The 15327-nt window shown below is 39.5% G+C and overlaps 1 protein-coding gene across 3 annotated transcripts in view; it reads left to right on the plus strand.

The window, feature by feature from the left end:
• The window catches only part of NBAS (NBAS subunit of NRZ tethering complex), a 317777-nt gene that overhangs the window by 239846 nt on the left and 62604 nt on the right, over positions 1 to 15327 (plus strand). For 2 of the 3 annotated variants that reach the window (XR_013349722.1, XM_077844073.1), the window contains one exon: positions 5274 to 5499. The exons of the other annotated variant lie outside the window; for it this stretch is intronic. Coding sequence is in view for 1 of the 2 variants with exons in the window: in XM_077844073.1 (XP_077700199.1) it covers positions 5274 to 5321 (48 nt within the window). In the remaining variant the exon portion in view is untranslated. Of the gene's footprint in view, positions 1 to 5273; positions 5500 to 15327 lie in introns of those variants that run through there. 3 annotated transcript variants of the gene reach the window in all.

The raw sequence follows: 15327 nt of genomic DNA on the forward strand, positions 1-15327 counted from the left end.
ATGCATCTCCTCTTAAAAATAGGAAAAAGAAAAAGTTGTATTAGCATCAGCTCTGTAGCCATGCAATTTAACCAGCCCTGAAACAGCCAAGCAAAACAAGGTTCTAGAGTCCTGGTCTTAATTTACTCCATAAACATTCCTAGAATGCTGGAGAGCAGAGAAGTGGCTCAGTGGTGTGTGTGTGGAGGGGGGTGTGGGGGGGCAGGAAAGTAGACACAGGAAAACTCACTTGGTTTAGCTTTGCCAGGATACCAGGTCAGGCCAGTTGTCCAGAGATTGGTTGAGAAGGTCTCCTATCAAGAGCTTAACTGGCATGTGTTCGCCAGGAGGGAAGGCAAATCTGTCCATACTGTCTCCTCTCTAAGATGTATTTATGGTACATGTCCCTGTCTTTAGTCATTCTGCCTTCCTAATTTCCATGTCATCATTGGATCCCTCCATTCTGCAGCCACCCATAATCAATTTCTTCTCCCTGTGGCACCAGATGTCACTCCTCCTGTCTTGAATACTGAAAGAAAGAAGCACAACTTAATTTCCTGGGGTCCATAGGGGAACATTCTGCTTTATGGGTAAGGAAGGCACTCCAGAGTAGGAGAAAATGGTTTCTCCCACGTATACCTAAATGGACGTCAAGCTAATAATAATAAATTATAAGACGTGAGTCATTATCTCTCACCTACAGAAATCACCGTCCCTGCTATACATTAACGAGAGTAAAAGCTACCATTTGTTATTTACTATTATGTACCAGGCCACTGGCTAGATGTTTTACCTTATCTCCAATAATCTTCACAAAGCCCTGCAACATAGCATTGTGTCTCAGGTTAGAAATGAGTAAACTAAAGGTTAGATGTTAAGTAATTTGTTCGAGGTCAGAAGCAAGTTAGTAGCTGAGCCAGAATTCCAATTCTAGTCTTATCTATCCACCTTAGAGATCTTCTGCAAATGGTGATCCTTTATTCCCATAGATAGGGCCCGCTCAGTGTGTTCAGAGGCAACCTATTCATTTGTTAGATCCATTTACTTGTTACATTTTTATATGCCTTTTTGATCCATCCTCCTTTCTGTAACTTCAGAGAAATAGAACCACTTCCTCCTCCCTGTGACTGCTCTTTGGGTAATAGAATATACCTTGTATCACCCAAGACTTTTCATCCCCACTTTTTTATTTCTCAACCTGCATTCCATGTGATTCAGTCCTAATCATCTTTTCCTTGACAGTTTATGTGTTCCTATTTAAAAAAAAATCCTTTTATGTTTTAGTTTCCTAGTGTTGTAATTAATTACTACTAAGCTTAAACAATACACATTTATTGCTTTATGTTTCCAGAGGTTAGAAGTCTGACTGGGGTTTCACTGAGCTAGGCTGGAGATGGACAGACACCGAGGCCTCTCGAGGCTTTAGGGGGAGAATCTGTGTCCTTGCCTTTCCCCATGTCTGGAGGCTATCTGCCCTCATTTCTTGGCTTAAGGTTCTTTTCCCCAGCTTCAAAGACAACAGCATTATCCTCTCTCAGACCCTCTGTCTTCACATGTTCCTCTCTGGCCAAAGCCAGGAAAGATTCTCACATTTAAGGCTCCATGTGATGAGATTGGAGCCTGTGTGGGTAATGTAGGCTGATCTTCCCATCCCAGGGTGCATGTCATTAATCATATCTGCAGTTTCTTTGCCACATAATGAGCATATTCACAAATTCTAAGGATTAGTATGTAAACATCTTTAGGAACCATAATTCTGCCTGCCAATACCTTTACATATACTAAGATTTTAGAGACTTTATAGGCTTTATAACAAGGTTTTATAAAAGGACTGAAGTTAGGGGGTGCCTGGCAGGCTCAGTCTGTGGAGCATGCTACTCTGGATCTCAAGGTCATGAGTTCAAGCTCCATGTTGAGAGATTACTAAAAATAAATAAACTTTAAAAAAATAAAAAGGACTGAAATTAAAACTAAAATGGAAAAACTATGAAAATAATTATTGAAAAATACTAAACTTAAAGCTGAAATCTGTCCTAATTAATACATACATATTTTTTATCTGGGAGTAAATGGATTTTAGTTTATCTAGTGTATAACATTTGTACCTCAAAGCCAAATAAATTACATGTATCTCTGTTTCTAACTACTGGGGTGTGTGTGTGTGTGTGTGTGTGCGTACGTGCGCACGCGTGTGCATGTTTAACCACATGGATCAATTATTGGAGTGTATATTACAGCAATGAGTGCAAATCTTTGGATTTTCACGATTTTTTTAAACTGTAAAAGGGTATCTAGTCCACATTTGTCTTAGAAGGCATTGCATTTCTGAAGCTCCTATTGCTGAGTGGAAAGTGACATCGTCATATATTTTTTAAGACTTTATTTTTTTAGATCAGTTTTAGGTTCAAGGTAGAATTGAAAGGAAAGTACAGAGATTTCTCACATGCTACTTGCTCTTGTCCATACACAGCCTCCCCCATTATCAGCATCCCTCTTTAAAAGGTACATTTACTACAACGATGAACCCACATTGACACATCATCATCACCCAAAGTCCATTGTTTACCTTAGGTCTTACTCATGGTGTTGTATCTCATATGGGTGTGGACAAATGTATAATGACATGTATCCATCTACCCATCATTGCAATATCATACAGGATATTTTCACTGCCCTAAAAGTTTTCTGTGCTTTGCCTGTTCACTCTCTACCCTCAACCCCCTCAACTATAGATCTTTCTACTATCTCTATAGCTTTGTCTTTTCCAGAATGTTACAGTGCTAGAAGTGTACATGATACGGTCTTTTCAAATTGACTTTTTTTTTTTAAGATTTTATTTAAGAAAGAGCGTGTGTGCACAGAGGAGTAGAGGGGCAGAGGCAGAGGGAGAAGCAGACTCCCTACTAAGCAGGGAACCCGACATGGGGCTCAATCCCAGGACCTCGAGATTACGACCTGAGCTGAAGGCAGATGCTAACTGACTGAGCCACCCAAGCACCCCTCAGATTACCTTCTTAAACTTAGTAATACACATTAAGTTTCCTCCATGTCTTTTCATGGGTTGATAGTTTATCTCTTCTTGATACTGAACAATATTCTGTTGTCTGGATGTGTCACAATTCATTTATTCATTCACCTGTTAAAGCACATCTTGGTTGCTTCCAAGTTTTGCTGTTTTGAACCATACTGCTATAAACATTGATGTGCAAGTTTTTATGTGGATATAAGTTTTCAACTCCTTCCACCACTCTGCCTTCCCACCAGCAATGGTTGCAAGTTCTTGTTCCTCCACATCCTTGTCAGCATTTGAAGATGCCACTGACGTCTTGGTCATTCACACCAATTCTAGTAGGTGTGGAGTGGTATGTTGATGCTGTTTTAATTTGCATTTCCCTGAAGATTTGTGGTGTGGAGCATCTTTTTATTTAGTTATCTGCTATCTTTATATCTTCTTTGGTGAGGTATCTGTTATGCTCTTTGGCCCATTTTTTAATCAATTGTTTTTAAGAAAACGGTTTTAAGAATTCTTTGTGTATTTTGTATAATGATCCTTTACCAAGTATGACTTTTATATATATTTTTCCCAATCTGGCTCTTTTCTCATTCTCTTTACATTGTCTTTTGCAGAGCAGAGGTTTTTAATTTTAATGAAGTCAAGCTATCAGTTATTTTCTTCATGGATACTGTCCCTAAAAATTCACAGCCATATCCAAGTCATCTAGATTTTTTTTTTTCTTTTGTAATCTTTTAGGAGTTTTATAGTTTCCTGTTTTACATTTGGGTCTATGGCCCATTTTGTGTTAATTTTTGTAGAGGGTCTAAAGTCTGTGTCTAGATTGTTTTTTTTGCATGTGGATGGCCAGTTGTTCCAGCACCATTTGTCGAAAAGACTATCTTCACCCCATTTTATTTCTCTGCTCTTTTGTCAGGGATGAGCTACTATATTTATGTGGTTATACTTACATGTTAGCTTCCCCCACCCACCAATTTTATGGAATTCACTGTTAGTATTTTATAATTCTATTAACCTCAACTATGAAAGTATTTAAAATTTCATAATAAGTATTTTTCCCATTGATCTCTAGTTTTGGTGTAGTCATCATTTGACTCATTTGATTCTGAACTGAATGAGTTTTATTCATACCAGATACATTCAGGAAATATTTATGTGAGCACTTTTTCATTGCCATTGTTCTAGGTGCTATAAACAAAAGACTGCCAAGTTTGCCCTTGAGAAGCTCATGGTCATTTGGCACAAATGTATGCATGTATAACAGATGAACTATAAGTTAATGTAAAAAGTACTACTTAAGGGTTTAATAAATGCTGTCTGTAGAAAGGAAGACATAATCAACATTTATGAAGGCCTTTTGTTTCATATATTTGTTAATAATGATACCCAGTAGTGATTATTTCAAGATTTTCAAATGTGCAGTATAAACTACTCTCATCTGACTCTTAGCTAGCCTGTGCATATTATTATAGTTGTAAACATTATCCTTTCATTTCTATTCTTGAATGCCTTTGCTTTTAAGGAACTATTTTCTTCTGGTTCCCAGGGTGAAAGTTTAGTCTGATAAGCATATTCTATCTTGACAAAAATGCAAAAAACAGGAGCTTAGGAGATAAGCATAGAATAGAAAACCTAAAAAGGAATTGGTTGGTTTTTTTTTTTTATTATAACTGTCAAAGGTACAGAATAAATGGGAACAGAGAATACTTAAAAGGATAGAGAACACAGTTTTTGAAACTTGATGTAATGTAACATAACTTACTCATATATAAATAAAGTCTACATAGTCCTGAGAAAAATGACCTTCTCTTACAAGGTTCTAAAGAAAAGAAAGTCTCTCCTCTTAAAGGTTTTACATGGTGTTTATACTTCCAAACTTGATTATTTGTCCTTCCTGCCCTTTTTCCATTTATTAAGAGTAAAAAAATCCATAAGTTCCTACAGAAGTCAACCTGATTTTCCCATTTGGCTTAGGATCTTCTTTTTTTTCCAGTGTACATCATTGGTTAATTTGTTCATTCATTGAACAAATATTTATTGAGTGCTGGGGAAGACAGCTTGTAAGATGGCCCTTAATGATCCCTACCTCCCAGTATTTAATCCCCTGTGTAATCCCCTCTCCTAGAGTGTGGGCTGGATTTATTGATTTTCCACTAATGAACAGAATACAGCAAAAATGATGGGTTTCCACTTAGAAAATTAGGTTACAGAAAGATTGTGGCTTCCTTCTTAGGTACTCTTTCTCACTTTCTCTTGTGTGACTTACTCCTGGGGAATATAGCTGACGTGTTGTGAAGAGCTCCGTATGGCAAGAAACCAAGGCTGCTGATAACCGTGTGATAAACGTGGTTGTGGATCTCCTCCTGCCACCCAGTCAGGCCCTCCTATGAAATCACAGTCCTGACCAGTCTTTGGATTATAACCTTAGGAAAGACCTTGATTCGGAGCTACACCCAGATTCATGATTTATAGAAGCTATGAGATAATAAATTTTTAAGTTTCTAAAATTGGGTAATTTGTTATACAACAATGGAAAATCATTATCACTACATATCAAGGAATTGCTCTCAGTGCTGGGTCTGTAGCACTGAACAGAATGGACAAAGACCTGTGACCTTAGGGAAAAATGCATTAGGGAGAGGTGGAAACCATACAATATACAAGAATGAGTAAGTTCAAACATGTGAAATGACAATCAGTACAAGTGAAAAATAAACCTGGAAAGGACTCAAGATGCAGGATGATTACCTTTTAAAATAAGATGGTCAAAGACCCTCCCAAGAAAGTAACATTCGAGCAGAGACCTTACGGAAGTAAGGTGGCAGTGGGTTCTGTGGTTATCCAAGATAACATGGGCGAGGAAGTGAAAAGTCTTGACAGAGAACATGCTGGAGCAAGGAGGCCAGTGTGGCTGAACGGGATGAGAGAGGAGAGCCATGGGAGGTGAGGTCTGGTCAAAGGGTAATAGGAGAGCAGAATCTTGTATGAATGAGAAGCCATTTGGAGAGTTTGATCACACCTAGCATTTTAGCAGGATTGCTTCTGCTGCTGTCCTGAAAGTATTGCAGGCAGAATGGTAGAAAGTAAGGCTATCACTTAGAAGGCAGTTGCAGTTTTCCAAATAAAAGATAACAGTGGGGACGCCTGGGTGGCTCAGCAGAGGAGCGTCTGCCTACAGCTTAGGGAATGATCCTGGGTCCTGGGATCGAGTTCTACATCAAGCTCCCTGCGGGGAGTCTGCTTCTCCCTCTGCCTATGTCTCTGCCCCTCCCCTCCCCTCCACTCCCCTCCCCTCCCCTTCCCTTCCCCTCAAATAAATAAATAAATAAATAAATAAATAAATAATCTTTTTTAAAAAATGAGAGTGGTTTGGATTCAGGTGGTAGCAATAAAAAATGATGAAAAGTGGTCAAATTCTGGATTTATTGGAAGAGAGGACCAAAGGAATTTACTGATATATTTGAGGTAAGATGTGAGAAAAGTTAATATAGGTTGGTGTCAAGATTATTGTGAACAACTATAAAGATGGAGGTGCCATTTTCTAAGATTGGGAAGGAAAAACTTTTGGGAAGGGCAGTCAGGAGTTAATTTGTTACAATATTAAAATTGATGTGACTTTTTAAAATGTCACCATTGGAAGAAGCTGGGTCGTGGGTATTTGGGATCCCTTTGTACTATTTTGCAATGTCTTGTGAGTTCATAATTATCTCAGAGTTTTTTGTTTTGTTTTGTTTTTTTAAATATCGATATGACTTTTAAACATCCCAGTTAGGATGTTGACAGGCAATTAGTTGTATATATGAATCCGAAGGTCAACAGAGATGTCTGGGCTGCAGAAATGCATTTTAGAATCATCAGCGTAGAGCGAGGAGTCAAAGCCAAGGGAGTGAGTGGGTAGAGAAGGAAAGCAGAAGATGAAGTTGCTGGGCACTCCAACATGAAGACTTGAGGAGAAGGAAGAACCAGCAAAGATTGACCCCTAAGGTTTTTTGTTTTTTTTTTTTTAATAATTTATTTTAATCCATTGATGGAAACGACATAGTAATGAATGAAAAAAAAATGCTTTTGGAAGGAGAGGGGAGAATTTTGTTATAATTGGTGAGAGTGGACGGGCCATAGCACCCAGAGGAAGGATTGGCCTCGGACAAGATTCCGTCAGTGTCCCTTGGTGATAGCAGGAGGAAGGCAGAGCTGATGGGCACAGATGTGGCTAGAGATGGAGACCATTAGCTTCTCGATGCTTCTATTTTCTCAGTAAAAAGGCGAAGAAAGAAAGCTGAGTGTGTGAGTATAAAGGAAGGACTGTGGAGATTTGAAAGAGGGGAAGATATAAAGCAATAATCATTTAAGAGAATAGGGAAAATAGGGAAATGTAGTCAGGATGCTGCCCACCCCCAGCATTTTAATGAGCACCTCTCCCAGTGTTTAATTGTAACCCTAATCTGAGCTCTTAAAATGTTAATAAATCTCCTGTCCCTAGAATCCACATGTTTTGGCCGAATCTACCTCCCCTCCGATACCTTAGCTTTCTCTGTACTTGAGCCTGCTGTTTATCCTCCTCTTGCCAGATGCCTGTTTTTTATCCTTAATAAGATTTATATGTTCATAAAACATATATTAGAATTCTTTCCTTTTCAGTTCAGCAATTTCTATATGATGACATACAAATATTAGGGTTCTTCATCTCATGACCTAATACCAGTGTAGGGATTGGAAGCATGCCTGGGTAGTGGTATACATTAATGATGCTTCTGCTCCTGATACTGAGGCTGATGCTGGTCCTATGGAGGAAACCCAAAGGAATGTGAGATGTGATCCCTGCCTTCAGTCAGCTTACAATCTGGGAACACAAGGCAAACATGCATAAAAACAGCCAAGAATTCAAGGCAGCATGAAAGTGATCATGGAGTTTGAGTGTCATGATTTCCCTATACATTAAGACATCTGATATTCACAGAGGTCTTGTAGGGGTGGTAACTGAGCAGGCATTATCATCTCCAGCAGGAAGGCCAGATTACTGAAGGATAACTGTCCCAAGTTTTAATAAGGAGTAAGTATCCAATCCTATTTTCACGCCCAGGTCTCCTGGTTCCAGATTTGATGCTCATTCCATGATAGTTCTGCTCGCAGAGCTGAGAAGAAAGGTCATTGTAGCTGAAATAAATAAAATCCAGGACGTAATTATGTATCTTGTAGGTTTGTGAGTCCGTAAAGTCTGTCTTACATTTAGGAAGTTGGAGAGTTTGGTCCAAGTGGGCCTGTGTTATGAAGAGCCCCCAAAACACAAGTGATTTTGAATGTGATGTGGAGAAGCATCAAGAAGCCCATGGACACTTGTGCGTGACGCATGGACTGGAGGACGACTGTTTCAGGAGGGGAAAAAAGTAGCCTTTGAGTGCTTGGGTTGTGTGAGGAGCTACTACATACAATATCTCATAAGCTCTCCCTATCAACCCTGTGGGATTGGTGATGCACCCATTTTATGGATCATAGAAGAGGCACAAAGTAGTTAGGGGGCCTACCCTACACTGCTAGCGAGTAAGTGACACAACCAGGATTTGAATTTAAGTCTGTCGTATTCTGAAATCTTGTGCTAAACATGCTATTTATACAAAAACTATAGCTCTGTTTACAAATTTATTTTCACTTGTTACTATAAATAATCTGCCTTAAAAGCCATAACATTATGTCTGTCAGGGTACTGGGGCAGTTGGAAGGCAGTCACTAGAAATATAAAATTGAAGTGCCTCTGGGGGGTCAGCAACCAAGACATGGCTCAGTGGGTAGAACATTTGAAAGCATAAAGTGGCACAAGGGGCTCAGCCTCAGCTTTCCTCATGCTTGTGCCCATACTTCTTATTTGTAAACCTGTGCGTGGTTTAGAATGAAACCGTGTGCCGTGCCCGGGGTTGGCATTAGGCACTAGCTCAGACACAGAGGGAAGGACAGATGTGCAGTGTGCTCCATGCTTTAGAATTCTGTGATCAATTCATTTGTTTCAGGCTGTAAGGAGCCCCTCTGCCAAGCCACCCAGTCCGATGACTTCTGTTAGTGGGGCATTATAGTAAGAATACTGTGCCTGTAAAGAAGGGGAGTGAGGGAAACTGTCTCAGTGAACAGCTGACAAGTCATGACCTGGAGGTGTGAACCTGCTCACTTGCACTTCCCACCCTCCACCCCGAATTCTCACACTCGCTCACAAATGACACCACCCCCCCACCGCTGCCCCGCCCTGTGCATGTTAAAATTGCCCCAGACAGGATCCTTTTTGATTGTGTCACCATCCAGTGTCGAGCAGCCTTGTGGGACAGAACTCTCAGAAATCAAGCAGGTCATCGTCCAGCCTCTGTGGCTGCCCTTGGCTACGGTGCTGGCCCCTGATCCCACCAGCTGTGGTCAGATTATGAAGCAGTTTGTGGCCAAGCAGATACTCTGTCTTTAATAGGCCCCTTTGGGCTGCTTCCTCAGAGATGGATTGTGGACATGCATTCACTGTGAGTATGGGGACATGTAGAAGTCTAACAGTTGGCTCTTAAATGTCTGTTCATGTCCCCTCCCTAATGATAAGGGGAGCTGATCTTTCCTTCTGAAGTCTCCCATAGACCTCCAGGCCACACCCAAGTCCTGGTAGGGGTGAACCAGTTGCCATCATTTAACTCTTCACATCCAGCCTTCCAAACAGATGCCAGAAGAGGGTTTATTGTAACGTTACTCTGTGAATTATCCAGCCAGCCCTGGAAAGTGAATATTTTATCATCATTTTAATAAGAAAGAGAATTAAAGAGGTTGAATAACACCTCCAGTGTCTAGTGAGCTACAGGTAGCAAAGGCAGGATTCACATAGAGGTCTGCTCCCAAGATCTTGCTTTGTGTCTGCAGTCTTGCCTGAAAAATTTGGCTGCAAAAGCCCTTCTGGGGCGATCATGATTATTGGCCTGACTGGCAAACCGAAAACTCATTCTCTGTTTGTGCCTGGCTAAGGTAATAATTAGTAACAGAGATTGAAAATTGGCCAGTCCGATCCTAAATGATGATACCTCTGCTTCCGAGGAGGAGTCTGGCGGGACACCAAGCCACTGTGTACATCTCTAGCCCTAGCAGGCCTCCTCGTCAGTAAGTGCAAGGAGGAGTGTGCACTCCTTCCCGTGAAGCATGCAGGCTCTAAATCCACATTGAGTGGAAGTTGGGAGGAAGACAGAGGAATAAATAAACAACCTCAGAATAATGTGCAGCAAATACCAAAGCATATTTTAACATGAAAAAAAAGCAGTGGGGAAGAAAAGTCTGAAAATAACCTCCCTATTGAGATGCTCTTCTCTGGCTGACTTCTCAGTTCTGAGTTTATGGTTCAGCTGTAGATCTTCAGCGACGTGGGCTCCCTTTACTTCTCTGTTTTTGTTCCTCGCGTCAACGCCATCCTCTCACTTTAGGACCTCTTTTTTTTTTTTTTTTTTTTAAAGATTTTATTTATTCATGAGAGACACACACAGAGAGGGGGCAGGCAGAGACACAGGCAGAGGGAGAAGCAGGCTCCACGCAGGGAGCCGGATGCGGGACTCAATTCTGGATCTCCAGGATCAGGCCCTGGGCCGAAGGGGACGCTAAACTGCTGAGCCACCTGGACTGCCCGCTTTAGGACCTCTTCAACTTATACACAGACTTACCTCCTAATTGCTGGTCTATTAATACTTTTTCTAGCCTGTGCAACAAAGGAATTTGGAAGAAAAAGATGCCCTCTCCTCTGCACCCAAGCCTACTGCTTTTTTGAGTACTGGTACTCACGGGAAGATCCTGGTCTAATTGCACCCATCTCAGGATGCTCAGGATTGTTTCTGCCTACTGGCCAGCTGGGGGTACTCTTCATAGATGAAGCTGGTCAAGAGTTAAATTAGTGAAAGATTCATAAATGAATCATCATAAATGGATGATTTGATATATGATTCATGATATCATGAAAGAAGCAAGATAGACATGGTTAATATTGGGGTCAACAGAGCTGGGGTATAGCCAGCAAAAGCCCCATAGTAGAATGTATTTGAGCGGAGTCTTAATAAAGGAGGGTATTTGTCATGAGTACCACAGAGGGAAAGCTTAGAAGAGGAGGAACACTCCAGACAGATTTAACAGTTTTAATAAAGGCAACAAAACAAAACAACCTAGTACCTTCAGTAAACTACAAGAAAAATGGTATTAAATGAAACCATGTGAATGAGGCTCTAGAGAGAAAGAAAGGCCTGGTAATGAAAACTCTCATGTACCTGGCTAAAGAGTTTAGACTTTATTCTGGGCATGGATCAGACATAGATTTTAAGTCAGGTAGTGACATTGTCAGGTTTTCACTTTAGAAAGATCATTTTGGTGACTACCGGAGAAGGAACAGAAGGTACCAGCCTGGGAACAGGGCAACTCCAATGTGAAGACCAATGCAACATCTTTTTGTCTTTTAAATTGATGTATAGTCAACATGCTGTGTTGTATTAGTTTTAGGTGATAACATAACGATTAAGCAATTCTGTGCATTGTGCAGGGCTCACCACGATAAGTGTAATTACTACCTGTTACCATGCAGTTACTGTATTTTTATTGACTGTACCTCATATGCTGTACTTTTCATTCCAATGACTTATTTATTTCATACCTGGAAGTTTGTAGCTCTTGAACCCTTTCGCCTATTTCTCCCATCCTCCCACCCCTTCCCCTCTGGCAACCACCAGTTCTCTGTATTTGTGGGTCTGATTCAGTTTTGTTTGTTTTATATTTTAGATTCTATATGGTACTTGTTTTTGTCTGATTTTTTTCACTTAGCATAATACCCTCTAGGACCACCTCTATTGTCGCAAGTGGCAAGATCTCATTCTTTTTTATGGCAGAGTAATACTCCATTGGGAATCTAAACTACATCATCTTTGTCCATTCATCTGTCAGTGGACACTTGGGTTGCTTCCATACCTTGGCTGTTGTAGATAATACTGTAGCAAATATAGACATGCATTTGTTTTTCCAAATTAATGTTTTTTGTTTTCCTTGCATAAATAATAGTGGAATGGCTGGATTACATGGCATTTCTATTTTTAATTTCTGTTTTTAATTTTTTGCAGTATAGTCCATACTGTTTTCCATACTCATTGTATCAGTTTACATTCCCACCAACTATGCATGAGTGTTTCCTTTTCTGCACATTTTCTTTAACTGTTGTTGTTTTTTGTCTTTTTGATACTAGCCATTGTGATAGTTGTGAGGTGATATCTCATTGTGGTTTTGATTTTCATTACCCTGATGATTAGTGATAAGCATCTTTTCATGTGTTTGTTGGCCATCTGTATATTTTCTTTGGAAAAATGTCTATTCAGGCACTCTGCCTGTTTTTTAATTAGATAATTTGGTGCTGTTTTTTGTTTTGTCTTGCTTTGTTTTCTGGTGTTGAATAGTATGAGTTCTTTATATATTTTAGATATTAACCCCTTATCAGATAAATCATATATTCTTCCCCCAATCAGTAGGTTGCCTTTTTGCTTTGTCAGTAGTCATTGCAGTGTCTTCAGGGAGATGATGAGGAACCAGGGTAAGGCCTCAACACCAAACTCACTTGATTTTTGTGATAATTATTTTAGTACAGGCATGCGTGCTGTATGTATTTGTTTTCATAGTGCATTTTTACAAGTCTTTTTTGAGGAAATACCATATACTAATTAACCTTTTTCCCCCTGTTAAATTACCTAGTAAAGTTCCTTAATCAAAGTATAACCAATTTTTGTCTAGTATACTTGGTCTGATGAGGGATTTTAAACTTTTTTTTTTTTTTTATGATAGTCACACAGAGAGAGAGAGAGAGGCAGAGACACAGGCAGAGGGAGAAGCGGGCTCCATGCACCGGGAGCCTGACGTGGGATTCGATCCCGGGTCTCCAGGATCGCGCCCTGGGCCAAAGGCAGGCGCTAAACCGCTGCGCCACCCAGGGATCCCTGATGAGGGATTTTAATGCCACCTCTGTGTGTAAAGACTGTGAGACATTAATGCCAGCAATGAGCAGGTGTTAAAAATTCTCATGAGGAGAAGAGAGAAAAACAATTTTAAATCACCACTGACCCAGGAAAACCAGAGAAGTTTCATACATTAATATTGTGGCTTCTCAGCATAATTGAGTTGAATTGAATTGATGGATCTTTGACATATCTTAAGTTCTTTTAATGGTAGCATGGTGATGGAGAAAGACATAGGTATATATAGTCAGATCTGAGTTCCCATCCAGCTTGACTTTGGGAAAATTACTCTATCTTCTGAGTTTTCCTCACTGTATCATGGGGAACAATCATCACAACTATGTAAATACAGATTAATTTCAGAATGTTTTTAGACACAAGTAAAAAAAGTCCAATTAAATTGGCTTAATTGACCAGAAAATTTACTGCTAATGAACGGAAAGGTCCACAGGTGGGCCTCACTTCAGGGTTGGCTGATCCAGCAGCAAGTGGTCATCAAGGAGCCAATTTCTTTCCATCTCTCTCCACTGCTGTCTTATGATTCTTATGATGTTAAACTTTATCATAGTGTTCTTTGCTTTATTCAGTGTGATGGCTGGAAGTAACTGGGGCTGCATTGCTTCCTAATTTACATCCAACCAGATAGTGTGAGAAAGTTTCCCACAGAAATTCTAAGTTTTCTGCTGATAAGATCACCCCGGAACCCATCCCTGTGGCCCTGGTCTGTCAGATACTGACTGGCTTTGATCTGGATTTGCCTGAACTAATAATCACTGTGGTGAGACGAGTGAGATCTGCTGAATGATCTAGTTCTCGAACTGGAAGTAGATCTGGATAATTTGGAATTAGAAGATATTGACACAACAGACATCAACCTGGATGAAGATATTTTGGATGATTGAGTGTAATGTTTCTTGAGAACCCCACTACACAGATCATTATTATGGACAGGTATTGATCGCCACCCTGACCACAGTGCTTTAGACTCTTGAGAACCTCCTTAGATTTTATATGGAAAGGCTGTTTGTGGCCCACTGGGAGCACACTGCTCTTCTCATCTTAGGAGTCATTTATGTGCAGCATCTAAATCATTGTTTCCTTATTAAGTAAACCAAATGTGGGCTTTGATTTTTTTTTTTTCATACGGTCATTAGACTGTATCTCATAAAATCTTTTGAATTAACAACAACAAAAAAAAGTCCCAGAGCAGCACTGAGTGGGTCCTCCACAGATGCAGTCAGCTCTTGGCATACATGATATTGAGTGGATATAAGGAAGATCCCTGCAATATCTGGAACATGAGTAACTATGGTGAGGATTAAATAAAATAACATATATAAAGATCTTGGTGCAAGTAGATACTCAAGTATTGGTCAATTCCCCTTCTTTATTGCTCTTTCTGTTTTATTCTTACAAGGTTAAAACATTAAAAAAAAATATTTTAGTCCAATTTCAAAACTCTAGCAAACAGTTTTGATTTTGAATGACCCTATGTAGTTTTAAATGTTGGGATCTGGATTTTTAAATTTACATTTGGTTTAGATATAAGTTGAATGGCTCTACTTAAAATGATTTTAGGGATCCCTGGGTGGCGCAGCAGTTTGGCGCCTTCCTTTGGCCCAGGGCGCCATCCTGGAGACCCGGGATTGAATCCCACATCGGGCTCCCTGCATGGAGCCTGCTTCTCCCTCTGCCTATGTCTCTGCCTCTCTCTCTCTCTCTCTCTGTGACTATCATGAATAAATAAATAAAATCTTTTTTAAAAAATGATTTTAATTACAATTTGTATTGTGATTCCCATGGATGCATATGATAGGAAAAGATTTTTATTTTTTTATTTTTATTTTTTATTTTATTTTTTTGGAAAAGATTTTTAAATGGAAAATGTGAATGAGTACTTCAGATCCTGTTAAAACCTATATATGCACAACAGCAATGGATGGTAGTATTCATTACTGATTGCAGTAATATTTCATCTCATTTCTAACATTCTTTATGCCTTTCTCTATTAAGATAAAGGTGACCTTCTAGCTATTGAAAAACTTAGGAATGATTACCTTTTGTCACTGCCAAAAGCAAATAGTAAAAAAGATAGGACCATTCACACTTGCTGAAGAATAATAGTATTTCTGTGGTTATTCTACAAGGCAAAAGGCAGAGATAAAGTGGCTTCTGTCCTGCATCATTCATTTTTATTATATAAGCAATTGATAATTAAAGCAAAAAACAAAGTTAAAACATCGATTTTCTGTTAAGTATATAATTGAAGGTGACAAACCATGCATTCTCATTTTTGTGGTTGAATATCTAATTAGCTATATTAAAGCAAAATTTTTATGACTTCTAAATTTTCAT

The sequence above is a fragment of the Canis aureus genome, chromosome 12 (genome assembly GCF_053574225.1).
Source record: "Canis aureus isolate CA01 chromosome 12, VMU_Caureus_v.1.0, whole genome shotgun sequence".
Lineage (NCBI taxonomy): Eukaryota > Metazoa > Chordata > Mammalia > Carnivora > Canidae > Canis > Canis aureus.